The following is a 21,866-nucleotide window of genomic DNA, read 5'->3' as shown; positions in this document are numbered from 1 at the left end:
GTCGCTGGGCTAGTGTCCATATATTGCCCAAAAAGTGCAGATATCTTCCAAAAATGGAAAGTTGGGACACATTGCCGAGCTTATCACCGACACATCGCCCGGCGCAACTTTCGGCTCACATCGTCAAGGTGATTGCCCACACATCGCCCAACTTTCGGCACATCGCGGGTTGATCGCTCGCCGAGAACATCGCTGGAGAATAGTTGCTATTGCCTGGCCTTTCTCACAGAACTGGGCACTACGGACACCATTTTGAACATCGGAGGAAGTCAGGAGGCCTCTTAAACAGGGGTTTAGATAGTTTGTGCATTATTTAAGGGCCTTTTAAAGATAGATACACTCACAATTAGACGTTTTCTTATATTTATATAAAGTGACGTTTCATACTTACTTGGTCTGGCCTGGAAATTGTTTAACAACAGTTGCATTAATGTTCTATTTTAACTTATGTTATTAGAAGACGCTGCACAACAATTGTAAAGTGAAATAAAATGGTTTAAATAAAATAACAACTTTTGAATGTAATTTTTCAATTACAAACACCAAAACACCCTCCCACCCCCCACCCACACCCCAACCACCCCCCACCCACACCCCAACAGTGAAACGACAACACCAACAATAAATGTGAACAATAGGAACAATATTAAAAAGAGTGCACCCCCCTCCCTACCTGCAGCCACGTTTCCCTCCAGATCCTGCACCCCACCGTGTCATTGCCTCACCCACCTGTTTTGGGCCCCGGGTACTGCTGCGAAGCCAGCGTGCAGTGGGCGATGGCAAGACTTCCTACCGTGGTGGGGGACATGCTGGGACGATCACCTGTTGGCGGGGAAGACAAAACAGGGGGATCGCCTTCCGAGTCAGGAGGTGGTGCATTCTCCTGACCCACCTGTGTGGCAGTGCTTGTGGTCACGGGAGCTCGGGGTGCAGTGCTGTGTACCGCCAAGAACGCATGCCGCATGGCATGGTTGGAGGCGGAGATTCCGTGCAACTCCAGGATCATCTGCTGCGTTGCCTTCGCTTGGCTCGTGAACCCCACAAACACCTGGAGTTGCTCACGCTGGATCGCAAAAGACTCCTCACACAATCGTGCCAGGTGCTCCATGCGGTGGTCCAGGGTAGGCCTTTGCTCAAGCCACTGACCCGGCCTCCATGGGGTCTGCGACAGCACCAATGTGCGCCTTGGCATCGCCAACTGCATGCCGCTTGGTTCCGGTACTTCCTCAGTTGGGATTCCCATCGTGGCCGCAGGTTCCCCAGTCAGAGGGATGCAAGGGACATCCTCCTCGGTCTCCAGGTACTCCTCCTCCTCCTCAAACTCGGTGGTCTCCTCCTCTTCACCACCCATGGTGAGTGACACATGCAGTGGGTCAGGTCCATTTGAGCATCTGTCCTCCCGTTGCGCCTCTGGAGCTGGTAAAGCTGCAAGACACAATTGAGATTATTAGAGCAGAAAGCATTGTTGCGCCGCGCTGGTATATAGGAGGAACAGCACTAATTCCATAAATGTGACAGAGAAACGTTACATATTAATGCATCATATGGTGGTATCGATGGCAGTACATCTATGTGGAAGTCACTGTGCCAGAGAGCTGTGGAGGCTGGACCAGTCGCAGACAAACCGAATGATAAGGGAGTGAGGGTTTATGGGGTGCAGACAGAGAAGGGGACAGATGGCCAGATGTTCTGCTCTTGTGTTCTTATGTTGTCGACCTGAGCGTGGCAGAGAGTCACACAGAGGCTGCATGCATAACATGACATCATTTGTCTATGATATGAGAATGAAATTATGTCACATAGCTCTTACACTGATTGACACATTACTCACGTGGCGCATGCAATGGTCCGGCAACACCGCGGTGGTGACCGCTCGACTGTGGGCCCCCACTAGTGCTGCAGCACGTTCCTCCAGGTCGGTGAGGGTCTGTATTACAGCAGGGCCTCCCCGGTGCACCTCTGCTGAGCCCGATTATGAAATATCTTCCTCTGTGAACATGAATAGAGCATGGCATAAGCTACTTTACTAGGTTATGTCATTTATACATGACTGTTTCAAACATTATATGCTAATAGGGGTTGTGTCCACAATTCAATGACAGTAGCTGATGTCCAAAAGTGTCCCAGGCCATACAGTGAGCAAAGGCGACTCTCCCCGAGTCCATGCTGGGTCCCTGTGTAAGTGACAGCAGCCGGAGAGATTTAAAACGGGCACCAGTTCATGGCCCTGTCCAGTTCTTAGCGTGGATGACATATGTTATATAAGTTAGAATAACGAGCTTACATTCAATCCAGGAGAATTACCATTATAATGATTATTATACTTAGAATGTGCATCATTAAAATATAAAGTCGTACTTACTCTTGCTGAAGCAACGAGGCTGCTCCAGCATTTGCGGCACTGGTTGGAGCCCCTGGGCTCGTGGGACGCAGGCGAGACGACCTCGGCTATCTCGCCCCATAAACTACGGTACACTCGTGGCGCTGGTTTCCCACCATGCTCCCCCCTGGTCAATTGGGCTCAGCGGGAGTGCACCTCCGCCACGAGGGCCTCATTGGCCTCCTCGGAGAAGGGTTTGACCCTCTTCCTCCCCGTCTCCACATCTCTCCCACCTTCATTGCTGTCAGACATATTTCTCTGTCTTTCTTTCTCTCTCTCTCTCTCTCTCTCTTTTCTCTCACCTCTCTGCCTCTTCATTCATCCTCTCTCTCTCTCTCTCTCCTCTCTCGATCTCTCTCCTGCACATGTGTGGATGACCCCTGACCTCCCGAAATGCGGGAAAACATGGCCAACCAAAAAAAAAAAAATTGCATACCTTTCACCATCGCTGGGCTATCGTCGAGCCGAAAATCGCGATCCAAAAAATGGGCAATGTTCCAGCGATCATGAAGGCTGCAACATTGCTAAGGCTGGAACATCGCCCATTTTTTGGGCCCTAGCGAACAAAGTGAAAAGTCTAGCCCTCTAAATTCTATTGATTAATCTGAGTGACACGAGTTAGAAGAGTTCATCTCTTCTGGTGTCAATCACCTCACACAGCCCTGTTGGTACCCTTGATGACCTCCAAATCTAGATATGCCAGGTCACTCGCTTATTCCCTAGCTTCTCAGGTCTTTGCTAACTAAGGAGTCATACAAGGGTCCAGGTAAGGCAGGACATCTTGCATATCCTCCTTAATGAGCCATATCCAAGCCTGTGATCTTGAAGGCTTGTTTTCTATCCCAAGTATGGAATGTTTTGTTTGTCTAAGCATTCATGGTTTAATTAGTATTAATCTTTTGCTTTTTTAACATTCAGTTTGGTTGCTGACTCTATTTTGAAAAAGAAAGAAAGACTTGGATTTATATAGTGCCTTTCACGACCACCGGACATCTCAAAGTGCTTTACAAACAATGGGATAGTTTTGGAGTGTAGTCACTGTTGTATAATATAATATTAGGCAGTCCCTTGTATCGAGGATGACCTGCTTACACACCAAAAAGGGATGAGTTCACAGGTGTTTCAATGAGGGACCTGACATTCTAGGTCCCGAACTACATACTGAAGGGTGGAAGATGCCTGTGCATAGGGTGGCCCTTGCACACCAGCCACCACACGGGCTTGACAGAGCTAGGTCTTGGTCCAGTGGCAAGGATTCACCAAAACGACTGGAGACAAAGCTCTGATGCACAGACCTAGTGTGCACGCATGATCCTACTATCCATAGATCGCAGTGTGGGCTGGCACATGCTGCCCCTGGGCCCTCGCCTTTTCTGGACCCCGAACCCTCACCTCTCCTCCTGGGCCCCGATCACGACCCTCCTGGGCCCCGATCTCTCACTGCTCCTCCGCCTCGATCAAACAGAAACAGGACATCAATTAGTCTCCTCTTATCTTGGAGACATCAAATATCAACACTGTTATTTGAAATATCAAAATATTTAAAACTCCAGCCTAGTTGAAGGGTTATTAACATCAACAGAAACAAACGCCAAATTACAGAATGAACACAGTTCAGTAGAATGTGAATAACAGCAGCAATAACAGCAGAATCCAAAACCTGCAATCACTTGTGAACTCGCTGGTGTGCCAGCAAGTTGGATGACCAAGTGAATCCATTCCCACACTCAGAGCAGGTGAACAGTCTCTCCCCAGTGTGAAACATAGAAACATAGAAAATAGGTGCAGGAGTAGGCCATTCGGCCCTTCGAGCCTGCACCACCATTCAGTATGATCATGACTGATCATGCAACTTTCGTACCCCATTCCTGCTTTCTCTCCATACCCACTGATCCCTTTAGCCGTAAGGGCCACATCTAATTCCCTTTTGAATATATTTAACGAACTGGCCACAACAACTTTCTGCAGTAGAGAATTCCACAGGTTCACAATTCTCTGAGTGAAGAAGTTTCTCCTCATCTCGGTCCTAAATAGCTTACCCCTTATCCTTAGACTGTGAACCCTGGTTCTGGACTTCCCCAACATCGGGAACATTCTTCCTGCATCTAACCTGTCCAATCCCGTCAGAATGTTATATGTTTCTATGAGATCCTCTCTCATTCTTCTAAATTCCAGTGAATCTAAGCCTAGTCGATCCAGTCTTTCTTTATATGTCAGTCCTGCCATCCCGGGAATCAGTTTGGTGAACCTTCGTTGCACTCCCTCTATAGCAAGAACGTCCTTCCTCAGATTAGGAGACTAAAACTGTGCACAATATTCAAGGTGTGGCCTCACCAAGGCCCTGTAAAGCTGCAGTAAGACCTCCCTGCTCCTGTACTCAATTCTTCTCGCTATGAAGGCCAAGATGCCATTTGTCTTCTTCACCGCCTGCTGTTCCTGTATGCCAACTTTCAATGACTGATGTACCATGACACCCAGGTACACTCATAATTGCAAACAGCCATTCATCAATATCAAATGGATATCCAAGCTTTGATTATCTCAAAAATATTTGTTGCATGTAACCAATTAAAAATTGATACCTCAAACAAAGCATTGTGTTGGTCATAAAAATCTGCACCTTTTTTGGAACCCTCTCCACAGCTTGTCTAGATTGAGCTGATGTTTTTTATTGTTGAAAAATGTATTTTTGTGATCTTGAATGTGAACTGCTTACATTATGTTTCTAACCATACAGAATATAAGTTAACAGCATCAGAGACGAACAGTACATTTTTGTCACGGGCACCTTTTTATTTAGGCGATCGTGCCAAAGCCATGGAGAGAGTGCAAAAGAGATTCACTAAAGTACGAGGGATGGGGAGGAGGGTCTTTAATTATGAGGAGAGAATAGAGAAACCAGGGTTCTTTTGTATAAAGGTTCTCAAAATTATGAGTTATTTTGATCAGATCAATGGAGAAAATATTTCCACTGGTCGGTGAATTGGTAACTTGATGGCATATTTTGTGGCATAACTTCAGGATTACCAAAAGAATGAAGGGAAAAGTCAGGAAAATTTTGTTTTACACAGAGGGTTCTTGGGACGTAGAATGCAGAAACAGCAATGGAAGCAGAAATTATAACAGCTTTTAAAAGGAAGTGGATAAATACTTGAAAAAATAAAAACTTAAAAGGCTTGTGGGGAGAGGGCAGGCAATACTAAAGTGTAGAAGTGTTTCAGAGGGCTCGCTCAGACATATTGGGCTGAATGGCTTCCTTGTGTGCTGTGATTTTATGATAAATTACTATGGATGATATCAGCAGGAAAACATTTAATGTGTTTGTACAATATTGCTCCGGCTGCTATTATAACGTAAATGTTGCCCCATTTATTTTTAATGGGTTAATGACCCTGCTATAATAACAAAGTAATGTAATATAGACGGACTAAGTATTCACCTGCTGTTACTGGCAATAGAAATGTTTAGGCTATTTTATCTCAATATGTGATAGTTTGTAAATTATAAGTGAAGTTACAACAAAATTGATAAATCAACTGGAAATTTTAGTACTTGGGTAAATTGTAATCAATTAGTATGACTAATGGAAGAGTTCAATGTAATATTTTTTTAAATATAATCTTGCCCTAGATCTGTATAGCAATATTTAAACCTTCTGACTTGAGGTAGCCTAGTAATTACAGTGCTTGTTCCTTGTCGTCTTAGACTGGGCAGTTGGGGTGGAAGAGAGGAAAACTTACTTGCCAAAAGATCTCTTTAAGCTGCCCCCAGTCCTTTGTGCCTCCTGCTGGATCAGCAGAGTGGCAGCACTGAATTCAGCATCCAGACAGATTGTGTTGATGTGGATCAGGGAGGAGCGTCATAGAAGGAAAAAACTGTTATTTTGAGATAGGAGCATTACTAGCAACAGTGAGTTACCACATCAGTCAACCAGACTTCCAGTTTAGCTATGTATGGCTCAGTGGGTAGCACTCTTGCCTCTGAGTCAGAACATTGTGGGTTCAAGTCCCACTCCAGGGACTTGAGCACAAAAAAATCTAGGCTGACACTCCAGTGCAATGCTGAGGCAGTGCTGCACTGTCGGAGATGCTGTCTTTCAGATGAGACATTAAACCGAGGCCATGTCTGCTCTCTCAAGTGGATGTAAGAAATCCCATGGCACTACAGGGTATTTCAAAGAAGAGCATGGGAATATACCCGGTGTCCTGGTCAATATTTATTCCTCAATCAACATTTTTAAAAAAAAGATGATCTGATCATTATCACATTTCTGTTTGTGGGAGCTTGCTTGTGTGCAAATTGGTGACCACGTATCCTACATTAGAACAGTGACTACACTCCAAAAGTACTTCATTGGCTGTAAAGTGCTTTGAGACGTCCGGTGGTCATGAAAGGCACTATATAAATCCAAGTCTTTCTTTCATAAATTTTCACCAGTGATTTTTTTTTCGGTAGCTTTTATTGTGTAAAATAAATGAGATAAGCAATTACTAGGAGTTGTTTTGTGGAATATTGCATGCTTTGTGCAAATGTTTGACGGTTTCTTAATTTCAGTCACTTTTTTGAGTCAGCTGCGAAATGACAGCCAGATCCTTTCCTATGTGAGGATGTGAAAATCAATATAAAAATCACCAACAGATGCCCAGTTACTGGCCAGCATTGGCAGAGGCCACAGATACTAAAATGCTCAGCTTTGTCTGTCTGCGCTTTGGCAGTTCCCCACCAGTAGAAGGAAATAAATCTGGTTCCAGAATTTTATCATGGCCACAAAATGTGTTCACGTCATTTAAAAAGAAAAGAAGCAGATTGTTTTATCATCCTGGCTGTAGGACAGCAAGAAAGTATAGGCTGTAAGTACAGTATAGAAAACCTAGAAAATAGGTGCAGGAGTAGGCCATTCAGCCCTTCGAGCCTGCACCACCATTTAATAAGATCATGGCTGACCAAGCTCTGATGCACAGACCTAGTGCGCACGCATGCTCCTACTATCCATAGATCGCAGTGTGGGCTGGCACATGCTGCCCCTGGGCCCTCGCCTCTTCTGGACCCCGAACCCTCACCTCTCCTCCTGGGCCCCGATCACGACCCTCCTGGGCCCCGATCTCTCACTGCTCCTCCGCCTCGATCAAAAATGGAGCAGTCAGAAACAGGACATCAATTAGTCTCCTCTTATCTTGGAGACATCAAATATCAACACTGTTATTTGAAATATCAAAATATTTAAAACTCCCGACTAGTTGAAGGGTTATTAACATCAACAGAATCAAACGCCAACTAACAGAATGAACACAGTTCAGTAGAATGTGAATAACAGCAGCAATAACAGCAGCATCCAAAACCTGCAATCACTTGTGAGCTCGCTGGTGTGCCAGCAAGTTGGATGACCAAGTGAATCCATTCCCACACTCAGAGCAGGTGAACAGTCTCTCCCCAGTGTGAAACATAGAAAATAGGTGCAGGAGTAGGCCATTCGGCCCTTCGAGCCTGCACCACCATTCAATATGATCATGACTGATCATGCAACTTTCGTACCCCATTCCTGCTTTCTCTCCATACCCCCTGATCCCTTTAGCCGTAAGGGCCACATCTAATTCCCTTTTGAATATATTTAACGAACTGGCCACAACAACTTTCTGCGGTAGAGAATTCCACAGGTTCACAATTCTCTGAGTGAAGAAGTTTCTCCTCATCTCGGTCCTAAATAGCTTACCCCTTATCCTTAGACTGTGAACCCTGGTTCTGGACTTCCCCAACATTGGGAACATTCTTCCTGCATCTAACCTGTCCAATCCCGTCAGAATGTTATATGTTTTATGAGATCCTCTCTCATTCTTCTAAATTCCAGTGAATATAAGCCTAGTCGATCCAGTCTTTCTTTATATGTCAGTCCTGCCATCCCGGGAATCAGTTTGGTGAACCTTCACTGCACTCCCTCAATAGCAAGAATATCCTTCCTCAGATTAGGAGACCAAAACTGTACACAATATTCAAGGTGTGATCTCATCAAGGCCCTGTACAACTGCAGTAAGACCTCCTTGCTCCTATAATCAAATCCTCTAGTTTTGAAGGCCAACATACCATTTGCTTTCTTCACCGCCTGCTGTACCTGCATGCCAAACTTCAATGACTGATGTACCATTACACCCAGGTCTCATTGCACCTCCCCTTTTCTTAATCTGTTACCATTCAGATAATATTCTACCTTCCTGTTTTTGCCACCAAAGTGGATAACCTCACATTTATCTACATTATACTGCATCTGCCATGCATTTGTCCACTCGCCTAACCTGTCCAAGTCACCCTGTGGCCTCTTAGCATCCTCCTCACAGCTCATACTGCCACCCAGCTGCATCTGCAAACTTGGAGATATTACATTTAATTCCTTTGTCTAAATCATTAATGTATTTTGTGATTTAGGCAACTCGCTGGTGGACCAGCAGGGTGGATGCTGTTGTAATGTCAGAAACACAGTAGCCAATTTGTGCACAAGCTCCCACAAACAGCCATGTGATAATGACCAGATAATCTGTTTTTTTGTTATGTTGATTGAGGGATAAATATTAGTCAGGACACCGGGGATAGCTCCCCTGCTCTTCTTCTAAATAGTGCCATGGGATCTTTTACATCCACTTGAGAGAGCAGATGGGGCCTCGGTTTAACGTCTCATCCGAAATACGGCACCTCCAACAGTGCATTTTGAGGACATATTTAAAGCAATCCTTAAGATATTTTTCCTACATATTCAGGCACTATCAATGTTATTACTCTTTCAGAAGGACACACTACAAATGCCCATGCACATTCTTGCCCTTGAAGTAATTAAGGCTTCTAAGAACCCATAGCTGTAGGAAAGGATTTTTTTGATAAAATAATTCAATTTTATTCATAAACCTGTGACTGATTGTTCAGGACAGAGAGTAAAATAGTTTCAAAGTGTCTTCATCTGTAAATTGTGATAGATAATTCAAGCATAGTCTTCCGTTGCCAGAAACTCTGGTTTAGATTATATAATTTGTTTCAGCTGAAAATGGTGTACACATGCAGAGAACCTGTAGAAAAGTAGATCCCTACTGGTCATGCTGGCTGTTGCAGTATAACTTTTCTGTATTAATTTTTGTTAAAACTTGTGGTATTTGTCTTAAATGACTGTGTTCATCCAGTTGAGTGTATTTTGGATACAAATGTGTTGCAAATTATGTTTAGTTTGCAACTTAAGGCCACTTAACTGGTGCTGCTACAGTTCACTTCAGCGTCCTCAGATTAGGGAGTAGGAGATTCATCCAGGACAGTAATGCTAAGACAACAAACGATGGAAACATACAGCGGGTCAGAAAGCATCTGCAGAAATAACTGAGAAGTGGACCCTTGAAATCTGAAAAATAAGGGATAGACATTGATGACATCCTTTTTTTTAAAGGGAAGGGGAAATTATATAAAAACAGATGAACCCAAAGTGGAATCGTGAGTGGAATGGTGTAATTTTGGTCAAGTAATGGACTGAAACATTAAGACATTAAAGAGACATAGGGTATGTGTGTAAATAATCAATGTAATTTTTACCAAAATAACATTTGAAATTTGCCTTCGAGTATTTCTTCAAATAATTTTGACAACCACATAGATTTTGTTAGAGACTCTGCGAAAAGCATTCTGGCATTTGACTATCTTAATCTTAAACAACTCAATTAGATCACCCCTTAATCTTCTTACTTAAGGGAATAGAAACCTGCAGGAATTTTAAAAGGCATTTAATAAAGTTCCTTTGATAAGATTAGTCAGAAAATTTAAAGAGAATGGAATGAATGACAAATTGCAAAGATAGATTGAGAATTGGTTTAGCAGCAAGCATAAGGCAGGTTTGATTATAAATGGAAAATGTTCCGTCTGGGAAAAAATAACCAGCAGTGTTCCATAGGGAATTTTTCTGGGACCACTGTTGTTCACATTTGTGAATGATGTAGGTTGTAGTAGCAGTATTAAATTTGGTGTTGACATGAAGCTTTGTTTGCAGAAAATGAGTAAAAAAGGATATTGGTTATTTTCAGAGAGATGTCAACCAATTATGTAGCGGGCTGACTTGTGGCACATTGCTTTCACTCGATAAATGTGAGGTAATACTTATAAGGGGAAACAGTAAACATATGTAAACATGATAGCCCCTGCTAGTTGAAGCCCTTAAAATAAAAAGGATTTAGGAATGATCACTGGTCATACCTTGATAACATCTAGTCAGAGTGAAGCAATTATCAAGCAGGCAGATGAAATATTGTGTGTAGCTGAAGGGCATTGGATTACAAATTAGAATAAGTTATAGAGACGTTGGTGAGGTTAAATCTAGCATACGATATACCGTTTTGGTCACTCTAATTCAAAAAAGATATGGCTGCATTAGTATGAGATCAGAGAAGATTCCATATCTCAGAGCATTAAGCTATGAAGAAAGGCCAAAAGTGACTACATTTATTAATATATATTATTATCAATATATTATGAATATATATATATATATATATATTTTAAGTTTGTTCATATTTCAGGTTCTACCTTATCCCCATGTGAAAGCCCCAATCTTTGTTTTGCTCTCTAACATTTTAACAAAGTCCGGATAAAAGCAGCTTCTTGTTTTCTGGTTCCGTGTCTGAGAATTCTGCATTGTGATTGGCTGCTTAGACAGTTGTTGACATCACAGCAGCATCGCATTTGGGATTCCCACTACACTGAATTTAAATCACTTGAACGTCGAAAAAGGCAAACTTTTCACCACAGTAATCACGAGATCTTTGTGGGTAGCTTTCTTCGGGGCCAGCGGCGAATGCCTTTGCTTTGGCGCTGACCCCAAATTCCGGGCCAACATTAAGGCCAGAGTTCTGGAAAGTACCTCATAGAAACATGAGGTGCTGTTCCTCAAGCATGTGTTGAGTTTCATTGGAACAGTACAGAGGACAAAAGACAGGTCAGAGTAGGGGTGGGTAGAGAATTGAAGTGGCAAGTGACAGGGAGCTTGGGATCACATTTGTGGACCGAACAGAGGTTTCCTGCAAAGCAATCAACTAATCTGCATTTCATTTCCCTGATGTGGTGGAGACTGCACAGTGTATAACGAATATGGTTTACTAGGTTGGAGCAAGTACATGTAAATTGATGTAGACTTCAGTCTCACTACCCTGATGGATCCAACCAAGGTCCCTTGCAGTTTTAAAGCAATTCATGTTTGTATATCTGTCATGAAATAACTAATATCTAGTGTCATTCACTGTTTCGTACATTGGCAGAAGTAGTTCACAATATTTTGGAAATACATCTCTAAAACACTTTTACTGATGTATTTTTTTATCTTGCGACACTAGGGTCTGATAGCAGTACAATTGTATAATAATACAAGTGTGAACTTGTGTGACCTCAGATTTAGACTTCAAACTTATAAAAATGTATTGGCCTCTTGGTCTCGTGCTCACAGATTGCTTTGCCTATAGTGCGAAGATAAGTAATTTTAATGATTCACATGCTGACTTTTATTTCACAACATACACATTGACATATATGTCTGTACAAGGAACATCGAGTGAGCCTTTGGTGTAGAACATAAGAAATAGGAGCAGGAGTTAGGCCATTTGGCCCATCGAGCCTGCTCCGCCTTTCAATAAGATCATGGATGATCTGATCATGGACTCAGCTCCACTTCATTGCCCGCTCCCCATAACCCTTTACTCCTTTATCGCTCAAAAATCTGTCTATCTCCGCCTTAAATATATTCAATGACCCAGCCTCCACAGCTCTCTGGGACAGAGAATTCCACAGATTTACAACCCTCAGAGACGAAATTCCTCCTCATCTCAGTTTTAAATGGGCGGCCCCTTATTCTGAGACTATGTCCCTTAGTTTTAGTTTCCCCTATGAGTGGAAATATCCTCTCTGCATCCACCTTGTTGAGCCCCCTCATTATCTTATATGTTTCGATAAGATCACCTCTCATTCTTCTGAACTCCAATGCGTATAGGTCCAACCTACTCAACCTATCTTCATAAGTCAACCCCCTCATAGAAATATAGAAACATAGAAAATAGGTGCAGGAGTAGGCCATTCGGCCCTTCGAGCCTCACCACCATTCAATAAGATCATGACTGATCATTCACCTCAGTACCCCTTTCCTGCTTTCTCTCAATACCCCTTGATCCCTTTAGCCGTAAGGGTCATATCTAACACCCTCTTGAATATATCCAATGAACTGGCATCAACAACTCTCTGCGGTAGGGAATTCCACAGGTTAACAACTCTCTGAGTGAAGAAGCTTCTCCTCATCTCAGTCCTAAATGGCTTACCCCTTATCCTTAGACTATGTCCCCTGGTTCTGGACTTCCCCAACATCTGGAACATTCTTCCTGCATTTAACCTGTCCAGTCCCATCAGAATTTTATATGTTTCTATGAGATCCCCTCTCATCCTTCTGAACTCCAGTGAATACAGGCCCAGTCGATCCAGTCTCTCCTCATATGTCAGTCCTGCCAGCCCGGGAATCAGTCTGGTGAATTTTTGCTGCACTCCTTCAATAGCAATGTTGTAGGCATTAGGCACCTGCTGAATATATCAAAACACTAGGCATTAGGCACCTGCTGAATATATCTAAACTCATATAGGTTTAAAGTGGCCACATATAAAATGGCTGCCCAAGCATGATGGGAACTCAGTTAGTCAAGTAATGACCTGGGGCTGACTGAGCAATGACCGAGGAATGACCCTGTGAGGCCCACTACCGGGAATGCCTTGGCTCATCCACTTGAGACAAGATAACTATAACGAACCATTAGGACTTCGCACAGCAAAGCCCCGAGGAACAGAGATAAGGGGAGGCCTACCTCACATAACGAGGTCATTAATCAGCCCGAGCTGACAAAAACCGAACATACAGCCCCTGAGGTATCAGGGGAATTATATTGGGTTAAAGAAACCTATATGTAATCTATAATCATTATAATTGGATTGTGTCCAGCCGAAGTGGGCTGAGTAACTGTAATGAACTATTGTAAAACAAATAAATATCGATGAATTTCTTTGTTCGTCGGAGAGAGGTGCCTGGATCTAGACCAGAGGCTTCCTCCCCGCCGGAGAAATAAAAGGCCGCTTTGGCGTTGGAACCGACTCTGAGTGTTGAGTGATTCTTCCGAGAAAACATTCACGCTAACAGTGGCGTCACAAACAGGATTTCGAGGTCGCTGAACGCTCTTGGAGAAACCGGGTGAGTATACCTTAAACAAAATTTTATAACGGGTGCGGGAGGTGGATGCTGGTTGATCGACACGAGGAGACGGTCCAATATCTCAAACACCTAGCCTGAGCCTGAATTAAGAGGACTTTAGTCCCACGTGATGGCCAGGAACTAAGTAGGTGCCGGGAACACACTTGGACTGTGGGATCGTGATACCGAAAGACATCTTCCGGACCCAGTAGTGTGATTTGAAATATACCCCAGGGTAGAACCAAGCGGTGTGCAGCGACTGGCGGAATCCAAACCTGTGAACAGGGTCGGACCAACGGGCAGAGCGGTGGTAGGTAGTCGTTAAGGATACGTAGAGCACTGCGGGAATTGCTTAAACGCATTTTAAGAATTGTATAAGTTTGTGTAACAGCAGAACTTGTGACCTGACAGTAGCCAGGAGACGGTCTACTACAAGTTATGCTAGGTAGAAAGCGGACCTCTGAGAGTAGATTCCTAATGGTTCTAATCCTACCCAGGAATGGCCAATAAAACAAATAACCTCAAGTGGGGACCAGAAGGGTCCCTTCCCCGCCACCTGGCAGAAAAACAAAATAAACTAATTGAGAAGATGATTAAGTCAGGATGGGACCCCCAGGACCTGCCAGCAAATCAGCAGGAACGGTGGGAGAAGGAAAAGAAAGATAAAAATGAAAAAGCTGTGGTCTTGATACTGCGAGCCGACGTAAAACTAAGAGGAAGTAAATCAATATGTAAGAAATTTTTAAAAACTTGATAGTGATTATCTTAAGTGAAGTATGGATCCAAGAATAGAGCCGGCCAAAAAAATTAATAAGCTTTGTTGAATGAAGAGAGACTTTTGTGAATGTCTGTCGTTGAGAGTCCTTGTGTGATTTTTTGACTGCGGAATGAATTTTTTTGTGTTTTCATGTTTCCGAAGGCCTGTTTGGAAGAAGAGTGCAGCTGTCTGTTTATTTTAGCTCCACCCACTTTTCCAAGCTGAGTGAAAGTTTTTTTTTAACCCTTTGTAGTGTTGTCCTGTATGTGGGAAGTTTTAAGACATTTTAAGTTAGAAACGCAGGTGTGGATTTATTTGGATGATAAGTTACGGAGCTAGGAAATGTACAAAGGATAGGTTTGTTGAGCAAAAGATAAAAAATACATGGTCCCGGTGGTTAAAAAAAAGAATTTATTTGACACGCTCACATACTTGTCGAAAGAAAACACGCAATCATTGATTACATTGGGTTGAAAGACATAAATTTAGTCTTGGAATGAGATAAAGAATGCCTTTTTAAAAAAAAAAGCTTCTAGTTCAAAAAAAAAGTTTTAAATAAAGATTGAAATTACAAAATTTGAATTGGGATTTTGAGATATTAAGAGAAGGCACAGCAAAATACTGAGATGGATTCAACTAAAAAAATAATAATTAATTATTAAATTAAATCTCTTAAAGAAAAAAGGAGAAATAAAACTAAAAGGTTTGGAAACAATCTAGAAATACCTTCACGGATCAGATCAAACTCCTGGGCGAATGGCGAGCTATCTCGAAGGTGTAAAAGGGATTTTTGAAAAATGTTGGAACAGCAAGCTTTAGCAGTTTAGAAAAAACATTTGAAGAAAGGTGATCTGAAAAAAAAAGACATAACGCACTAATTAGGTGTTGAAAAAAAAAGGGGGTGTTTGTGATGGAAAAAGACATAACTTACTAAATACTAGTTGATATTGACTGCGAAAAAGATATTGGTTTAATTGGGAAAAAAAAATTTTTTTGGAGGAGGTAAAAGACACTCTACATTGATAATGATTTTAAATTACGAGAAAGTTTCACTGCAGTTTGAAAAGATTTCCAAAATGGACAGTGTTTATCAAGAAAAGTCCTGAACAGTCTAAACAAGCAGGAGAGTTTTGAAAATAACGGAGAAAAGATCTAAGCTATGCGAACTCAGCACAGAAAGAAAAAACTGGGAATTAGAGAATCTTACTGAATTTTTAAATTCTTATAGAAAATGGAACAGGTACGGATGTTTAGATTTTGTGCTGAGAGAGAAATAAAACACAAGATTTGCCCAGTGAACGGGACCGTAAAAAAACCCGAAATGTTGGAATCTATGAAAATAACGAGAAGAAAAGATCTAAGCTATGCGAACTCAGCACAGAAAGAAAAAATGAAACTGGCACAGAAGTTTAGATTTTGTGCTGAGAGATTAATTAAAAAAAAAAAAAATTGAATTTCAGTAAACAAAATAGCTATTAAAAATGTGTGGTCTCGTTTTAAATCAATTTAAAAAAAAATTCTTTGGCAAGTACTTGAATTAGGAGTTAAGAAAAAATTGGAGTTTAATCTAAAATGCTGTCTTTCCCGATGAGAAGATTTTTATTATGACCACTTTACTAATGATTTCTGCTGTTTTAACGGATTCCTAATTTCTAAGCAAGTTTTGAAGGCACAAAGACTTAAAAAAAATATATATTTTTCGGATGATTATGTGAAGTCACGTAATGACATCAGGCTTTCTTACAAACCTGTAAAAGAGTTAACCCTTTCCATTGACAGCTGTTTTATACTGGACATTATTAATTTGGATTTATTAATAAAATAAAGAAGACTCACCTGACAGACAGAGGAAATGCTGGGATATTCAGAATAAAAATAAAACGGAACTAGCTGGTCAAGAGTTAAAAGCTAAGATAAACAGGCTGGAAGAGATGTTTTAAAAGACGGGACTAGACGGATAGTGCAGTGCGCAGCCATAGCACCATCACCTATGGCAATAGAGCCAATGTACCCCACAGTGGGTAGGTGTAGTCCACAAACCCAACCTAACGGTAAAGCAGACAGCGATGTTTGGAGGAATAATGGTGGCATTGATGTTGATTGGAGTTTGGATAATATATAGATGGGTCATCGTGCAGGCTCGAGCACAGCAGGCTCAAATGCAAAACCGACGGCAGTCCAGACAGGGACATGAAGTGATAGAGATGGTACGACTATAAAGAATATGGTTAACCTAACTCTTACCTCCGATTCCACAGAGTGACAGGTTCTGGTCTACTTGTGTCGCTAACACCTGGTGACGACCAGGCTATCTGTTTAAAATTTTCAGATAAAACACTCACCAAGATGGGACCGCAGTGGTGACTTCGACTCTGGGGACTCATGATACTGGGAACCTCAAGACCCACGCAAACACTGGATGATACCAACGGATTGCAGCGCACTCAGGAAATAAACAACTACATGAACTAAGGAGTCTTGTTTAATTTAACAGATGGAATGTGCATCCCAGCAGCCAAGGATTGGAGCAAGGACAGGACTTATTTTAATGCATGGTTACAAGTGAATCCTAATAAGAACCGGGTATGTGTACAATGCTCCACGGGTATAAGGAGCAGCTGCATTAAACGGAGGGATGTCAAAGGGCCCGATGAATGTACTTTCGGCATAATTTGTGCGCCTCCGGGACAGTCCCAGCAATCAGTCATCCGCAAAAAGGGAGTGGGGCTGTGTGGGTACTACGAGGAGGTGGGGGCGGCTGCAATATCACTGTATGTATGCTTCTCACCCCCTCCGACACCGCGCCCCATAAGAACCACCACACAGCCTGAGGAATTGCCATGCCCCATAACTACTAAAGGACAAGAAAATGGGATTGTAATGTACAACGAAGGGGAATTATTGTATGATAATGTTAAACATGAAATTGTGCCTGTCCTGATCAATATTTCAGGCATCCAGATGCCAGAATACTGTACAGAACAGTCAAGGAAAATGTACAATGTATTACGTAAAGTTGTAATGCAGCAGGCTGCCGATGCAATGGGTGCCAATAGATTCCGAGGACAGGAGTCAGCCCCCAGGATAAAGAGGGGAATAGTTAATGATGTTGCTACCGGTTTCAATACAGGGACCTCCGTAGTAAACTCAATAGATATACAAGGGTTAAATGAGAGGGTGGAACAGCTTAGAGGGGTGATGAAGGGGTTATTAGAAAGGGTGGGGCAAAACCAGGAAGACCAAGCCAACCGAGGAAAGGAGAGTGCCGAAATCCAGTTGGATGGCATCTCAGTCCTGGCAGCTCACGCCAAAACCATCAATCACCTCATTGATAGAGAAAAAGAAGATACAGGAAAGCAAAGACAGGGGCAACTCTGTCACGCTTATGGTCTGTGGATGGTGGGACAGATCCGCCACAATCTCGACCAGATCCACCGCGGGGAGGTACCCGATTGGATAGACAGTTCACATTTAGCTCAGTTGGCTAAACAGAGGGGGACACTGGATAATTGTACTTTGAAGGGACTGACCCGAGTATACCCAGCGATTCCAGATTGCCAGATGGGTAGGAATACTGATAGGTATAGTCCTGATGATCCCTATAGCCACGCCGGACTCAGGGCCGTTCCCCCTGTACCAACTAGAGAATATCGGAGTAATACGGGAAAATGTCTCCATCCGTTACTATCTGACCACCTCTGCCGTTCGCCGAAACGACATACTTACCGGGATTTCCCTAACAGAATGCAAGCAAAGTGGGGAGATCACAGTATGCCCTCACTCAGTAGGCCGAGGTGAGCTAGACGAGTGCGGGTTTAACCGAACCGATGGATGTGTACTAGAAATAGTGCCCGCACAAAGGCACTTTGCGAGGGCAGGCTACAGAGGGAAGGGAAGGTACTGCGTTTCTACTACCGAGCGTTCATACCAGTATAATGACCTGCAGTGCCCGAAACCACAGCCGAACTTTTGCTTTGCGCCGCTACGACCTGTCACGATCGGGCAAGCGCATATCACCCAGGTTAGGCGCCGGAAGCCCGAAGTTATTGATGTAACCAATCAGCTCCACGATCATTTGCAGGATTATGACGAGCCAGATCAGGTCCCTATCCCACATCTAACAGAAGTATTACGAGAATTGAGGCTCAGGGTGGGTCAATCCGTAAAGCTCTACCACCAACTGCAAACTAAAATCCAAGTACTGGAAGAAGATATCGATGTAGACTTACAAAGTCAGAGTTGGTGGAGAAAGGTCTGGGACTGGGGAATAAATGTGAACATCCATCCTTGGATTCGAATAATTTCACACATACTGGTCGGGATACAATTGATCTTAGCAATAACATGGGGCATAATGGCCTGCCAGGCATGCAGGCACCAAGCACGACGAAAAGGGACCCATGACCGGTCCCCAAATACTAAACAAGCCTGTCTAATAAAGGGGTAGGAGGATTTGGCCTTTGTCAATTTGATTTAAGCAACCGGGACTCCTGAAACCGCGTGACTGGCCAGCATGTTGAGGCAGGGAGTACCGGGCCGTGCACAAAATCTAATAAAATTAGGGCGGTCGGTTAAAGGAGGACAAGGACTAGTCCCTTTACCGAAAGGGGGGAATTGTTGTAGGCATTAGGCACTTGCTGAATATATCAAAACACTAGGCATTAGGCACCTGCTGAATATATCTAAACTCATATAGGTTTAAAGTGGCCACATATAAAATGGCTGCCCAAGCATGATGGGAACTCAGTTAGTCACGTAATGAACTGGGGCTGACTGAGCAATGACCGAGCAATGACCCTGTGAGGCCCACTACTGGGAATGCCTTGGCTCATCCACTTGAGACAAGATAACTATAACGAACCATTAGGATTCGCACAGCAAAGCCCCGAGGAACAGAGATAAGGGGAGGCCTACCTCACATAACGAGGTCATTAATCAGCCCGAGCTGACAAAAACTGAACATACAGCCCCTGAGGTATCAGGGGAATTATATTGGATTAAAGAAACCTATATGTAATCTATAATCGTTATGATTGGATTATGTCCAGCCGAAGTGGGCTGAGTAACTGTAATGAACTATTGTAAAACATATAAATATCGATGAATTTCTTTGTTCGTCGGAGAGAGGTGCCTGGATCTAGACCAGAGGCTTCCTCCCTGCCGGGGAAATAAAAGGCCGCTTTGGGGTTGGAACCGACTCTGAGTGTTGAGTGATTCTTCCGAGAAAACATTCACGCTAACAGCAAGAATGTCCATCTTCAGATTCGGAGACCAAAACTGAACACAATATTCCAGGTGAGGCCTCACTAAGGCCCTGTACAATTGCAGTAAGACCTCCCTGCTCCGAAACTCAAATCCCCTAGCTATGAAGGCCAACATACCATTTGCTTTCTTCACTGCCTGCTGTATCTGCACGCCAACTTTCAATGACTGATGAACCTTGACACCCAGGTCCTTATGCACCTCCCCTTTTCCTAATTTGCCACCATTCAGATAATATTCTGCCTTAGTGTTTTTGCCACCAAATTGGATAACCTCACATTTATCCACATAATACTGCATCTGCCATGCGTTTGCCCACTCACCCAACCTGTCCAATTCACCCTGCAGCCTCTTTGTGTCCTCCTCACAGCTCACTCCGCCACCCAGCTTAGTGTCATCTGCAAACTTGGAGATATTACACTCAATTCCTTCATCTAAATCATTAATGTATATTGTAAATAGCTGGGGTCCCAGCACTGAGCCCTGTGGCACCCCACTAGTAACTGCTTGCCATTCTGAAAAGGACCCGTTTATCCTGACTCTCTACTTCCTGTCGGCCAACCAGTTCTCTATCCACGTCAGTACATTACCCCCAATGCCATGTGCTTTAATTTTGCACACCAATCTCTTGTCTTGGACCTTGTCAAAAGCCTTTTGAAAGTCCAAATACACTACATCCACTGGTTCTCCCTTGTCCACTCTACCAGTTACATCCTCAAAAAATTCTAGAAGATTTGGCAAGCATGATTTCCCTTTCATAAATCCATGTTGACTTGGACCGATCCTGTCACTGCTTTCCAAATGCACTGCTATTTCATCTTTAATAATTGATTCCAATATTTTCCCCACTACTGATGTCAGGCTAACTGGTCTATAATTACCCATTTTCTCTCTCCCTCCTTTCTTAAAAAGTGTTGTTACATTAGCTACCCTCCAGTCCATAGAAACTGATCCAGAGTCGATAGACTGTTGGAAAATGATCACCAATGTATCCACAATTTCTAGGGCTACTTCATTAAGTACTCTGGGATGCAGACTATCAGGCCCCGGGGATTTATCAGCCTTCAATCCCATCAATTTCCTGCCTAATAAGGATTTTCTTCAGTTCCTCCTTCTCACTAGACCCTCGGTCCCCTAGTATTTCCGGAAGGTTATTTGTGTCTTCCTTCGTGAAGACAGAACCAAAATATTTGTTCAAGTGGTCTGCCATTTCTTTGTTCCCCATTATAAATTCACCTGAATCTGACTGCGTGGGACCTACGTTTGTCTTCACTAATCTTTTTCTCTTCACATAGCTATAGAAGCTTTTGCAGTCAGTTTTTATGTTCCCAGCAAGCTTCCTCTCAGACTCTATTTTCCAGCTCCTAATTAAACCCTTCGTCCTCCTCTGCTGTATTATAAAATTCTCCTAGTACTCAGGTTTGCTGCTTTTTCTGGCCAATTTATATGCCTCTTCCTTGGATTTAACACTATCCTTAATTTCCCTTGTTAGCCACGGTTGAGCCACCTTCCCCATTTTATTTTTACTCTAGATAGGGATGTACAACTGTTGAAGTTCATCCATGTGATCTTTAAATGTTTGCCATTGCCTATCCACCGTCAACCCTTTAAGTATCATTTGCCAGTCTAATTTAGCCAATTCACATCTCATACCATCAAAGTTACCTTTCCTTAAGTTCAGATCCCTAGTCTCTGAATCAACTGTGTCACTCTCCATCTTAATAAAGAATTCTACCATATTATGGTCACTCTTCCCCAAGGGATCTTGCACAAGATTGCTAATTAGTCCTTTCTCATTACACATCACCCAGTCTAGGATGGCCAGCCCTCTAGTTGGTTCCTCGACATTTTGGTCAAGAAAACCATCCCTAATACACTGCAGTAAATCCTCCTCCACCGCATTGCTACCAGTTTGGTTAGCCCAATCAATATGTAGATTAAAGTCGCCCATGATAACTGCTGTACCTTTATTGCACGCATCCCTAATTTCTTGTTTGATGCTGTCCCCAACCTCACTACTACTGTTTGGTGGTCTGTACACAATTCCCACTAGCGTTTTCTGCCCTTTGGTATTCCGTAGCTCCACCCATACCGATTCCACATCATCCAGGCTAATGTCCTTCCTTACTATTGCATTAATTTCCTCTTTAACCAGCAACGCCAGAACCCCTCCTTTTCCTTTATGTCTATCCTTCCTGAATGTTGAATACTACTGGATGTTGAGTTCCCAGCCT

At 43.0% G+C, this 21,866-nt stretch overlaps 1 protein-coding gene across 1 annotated transcript in view; it reads right to left on the bottom strand.

The window, feature by feature from the left end:
* Window positions 1-709: 709 nt before the first annotated feature.
* LOC139240026 (uncharacterized) overlaps window positions 710-21,866 on the bottom strand; it is a 35,269-nt gene continuing 14,112 nt past the window's right edge. Inside the window, exons 2-3 of the mRNA XM_070868440.1 lie at window positions 1,832-1,989; window positions 710-1,425 (exon numbers count right to left, since the gene is read on the bottom strand). Coding sequence (XP_070724541.1) covers window positions 722-1,425; window positions 1,832-1,989 — 862 coding nt within the window. The 3' untranslated portion in view covers window positions 710-721. The remainder of the gene's footprint in view (window positions 1,426-1,831; window positions 1,990-21,866) is intronic.

Source organism: Pristiophorus japonicus, chromosome 2, assembly GCF_044704955.1.
Source record: "Pristiophorus japonicus isolate sPriJap1 chromosome 2, sPriJap1.hap1, whole genome shotgun sequence".
In the NCBI taxonomy this organism is placed as follows: domain Eukaryota; kingdom Metazoa; phylum Chordata; class Chondrichthyes; family Pristiophoridae; genus Pristiophorus; species Pristiophorus japonicus.
Note: the sequence above shows the minus strand (reverse complement) of the source record. Positions and strands in the feature narration are given on the sequence as shown.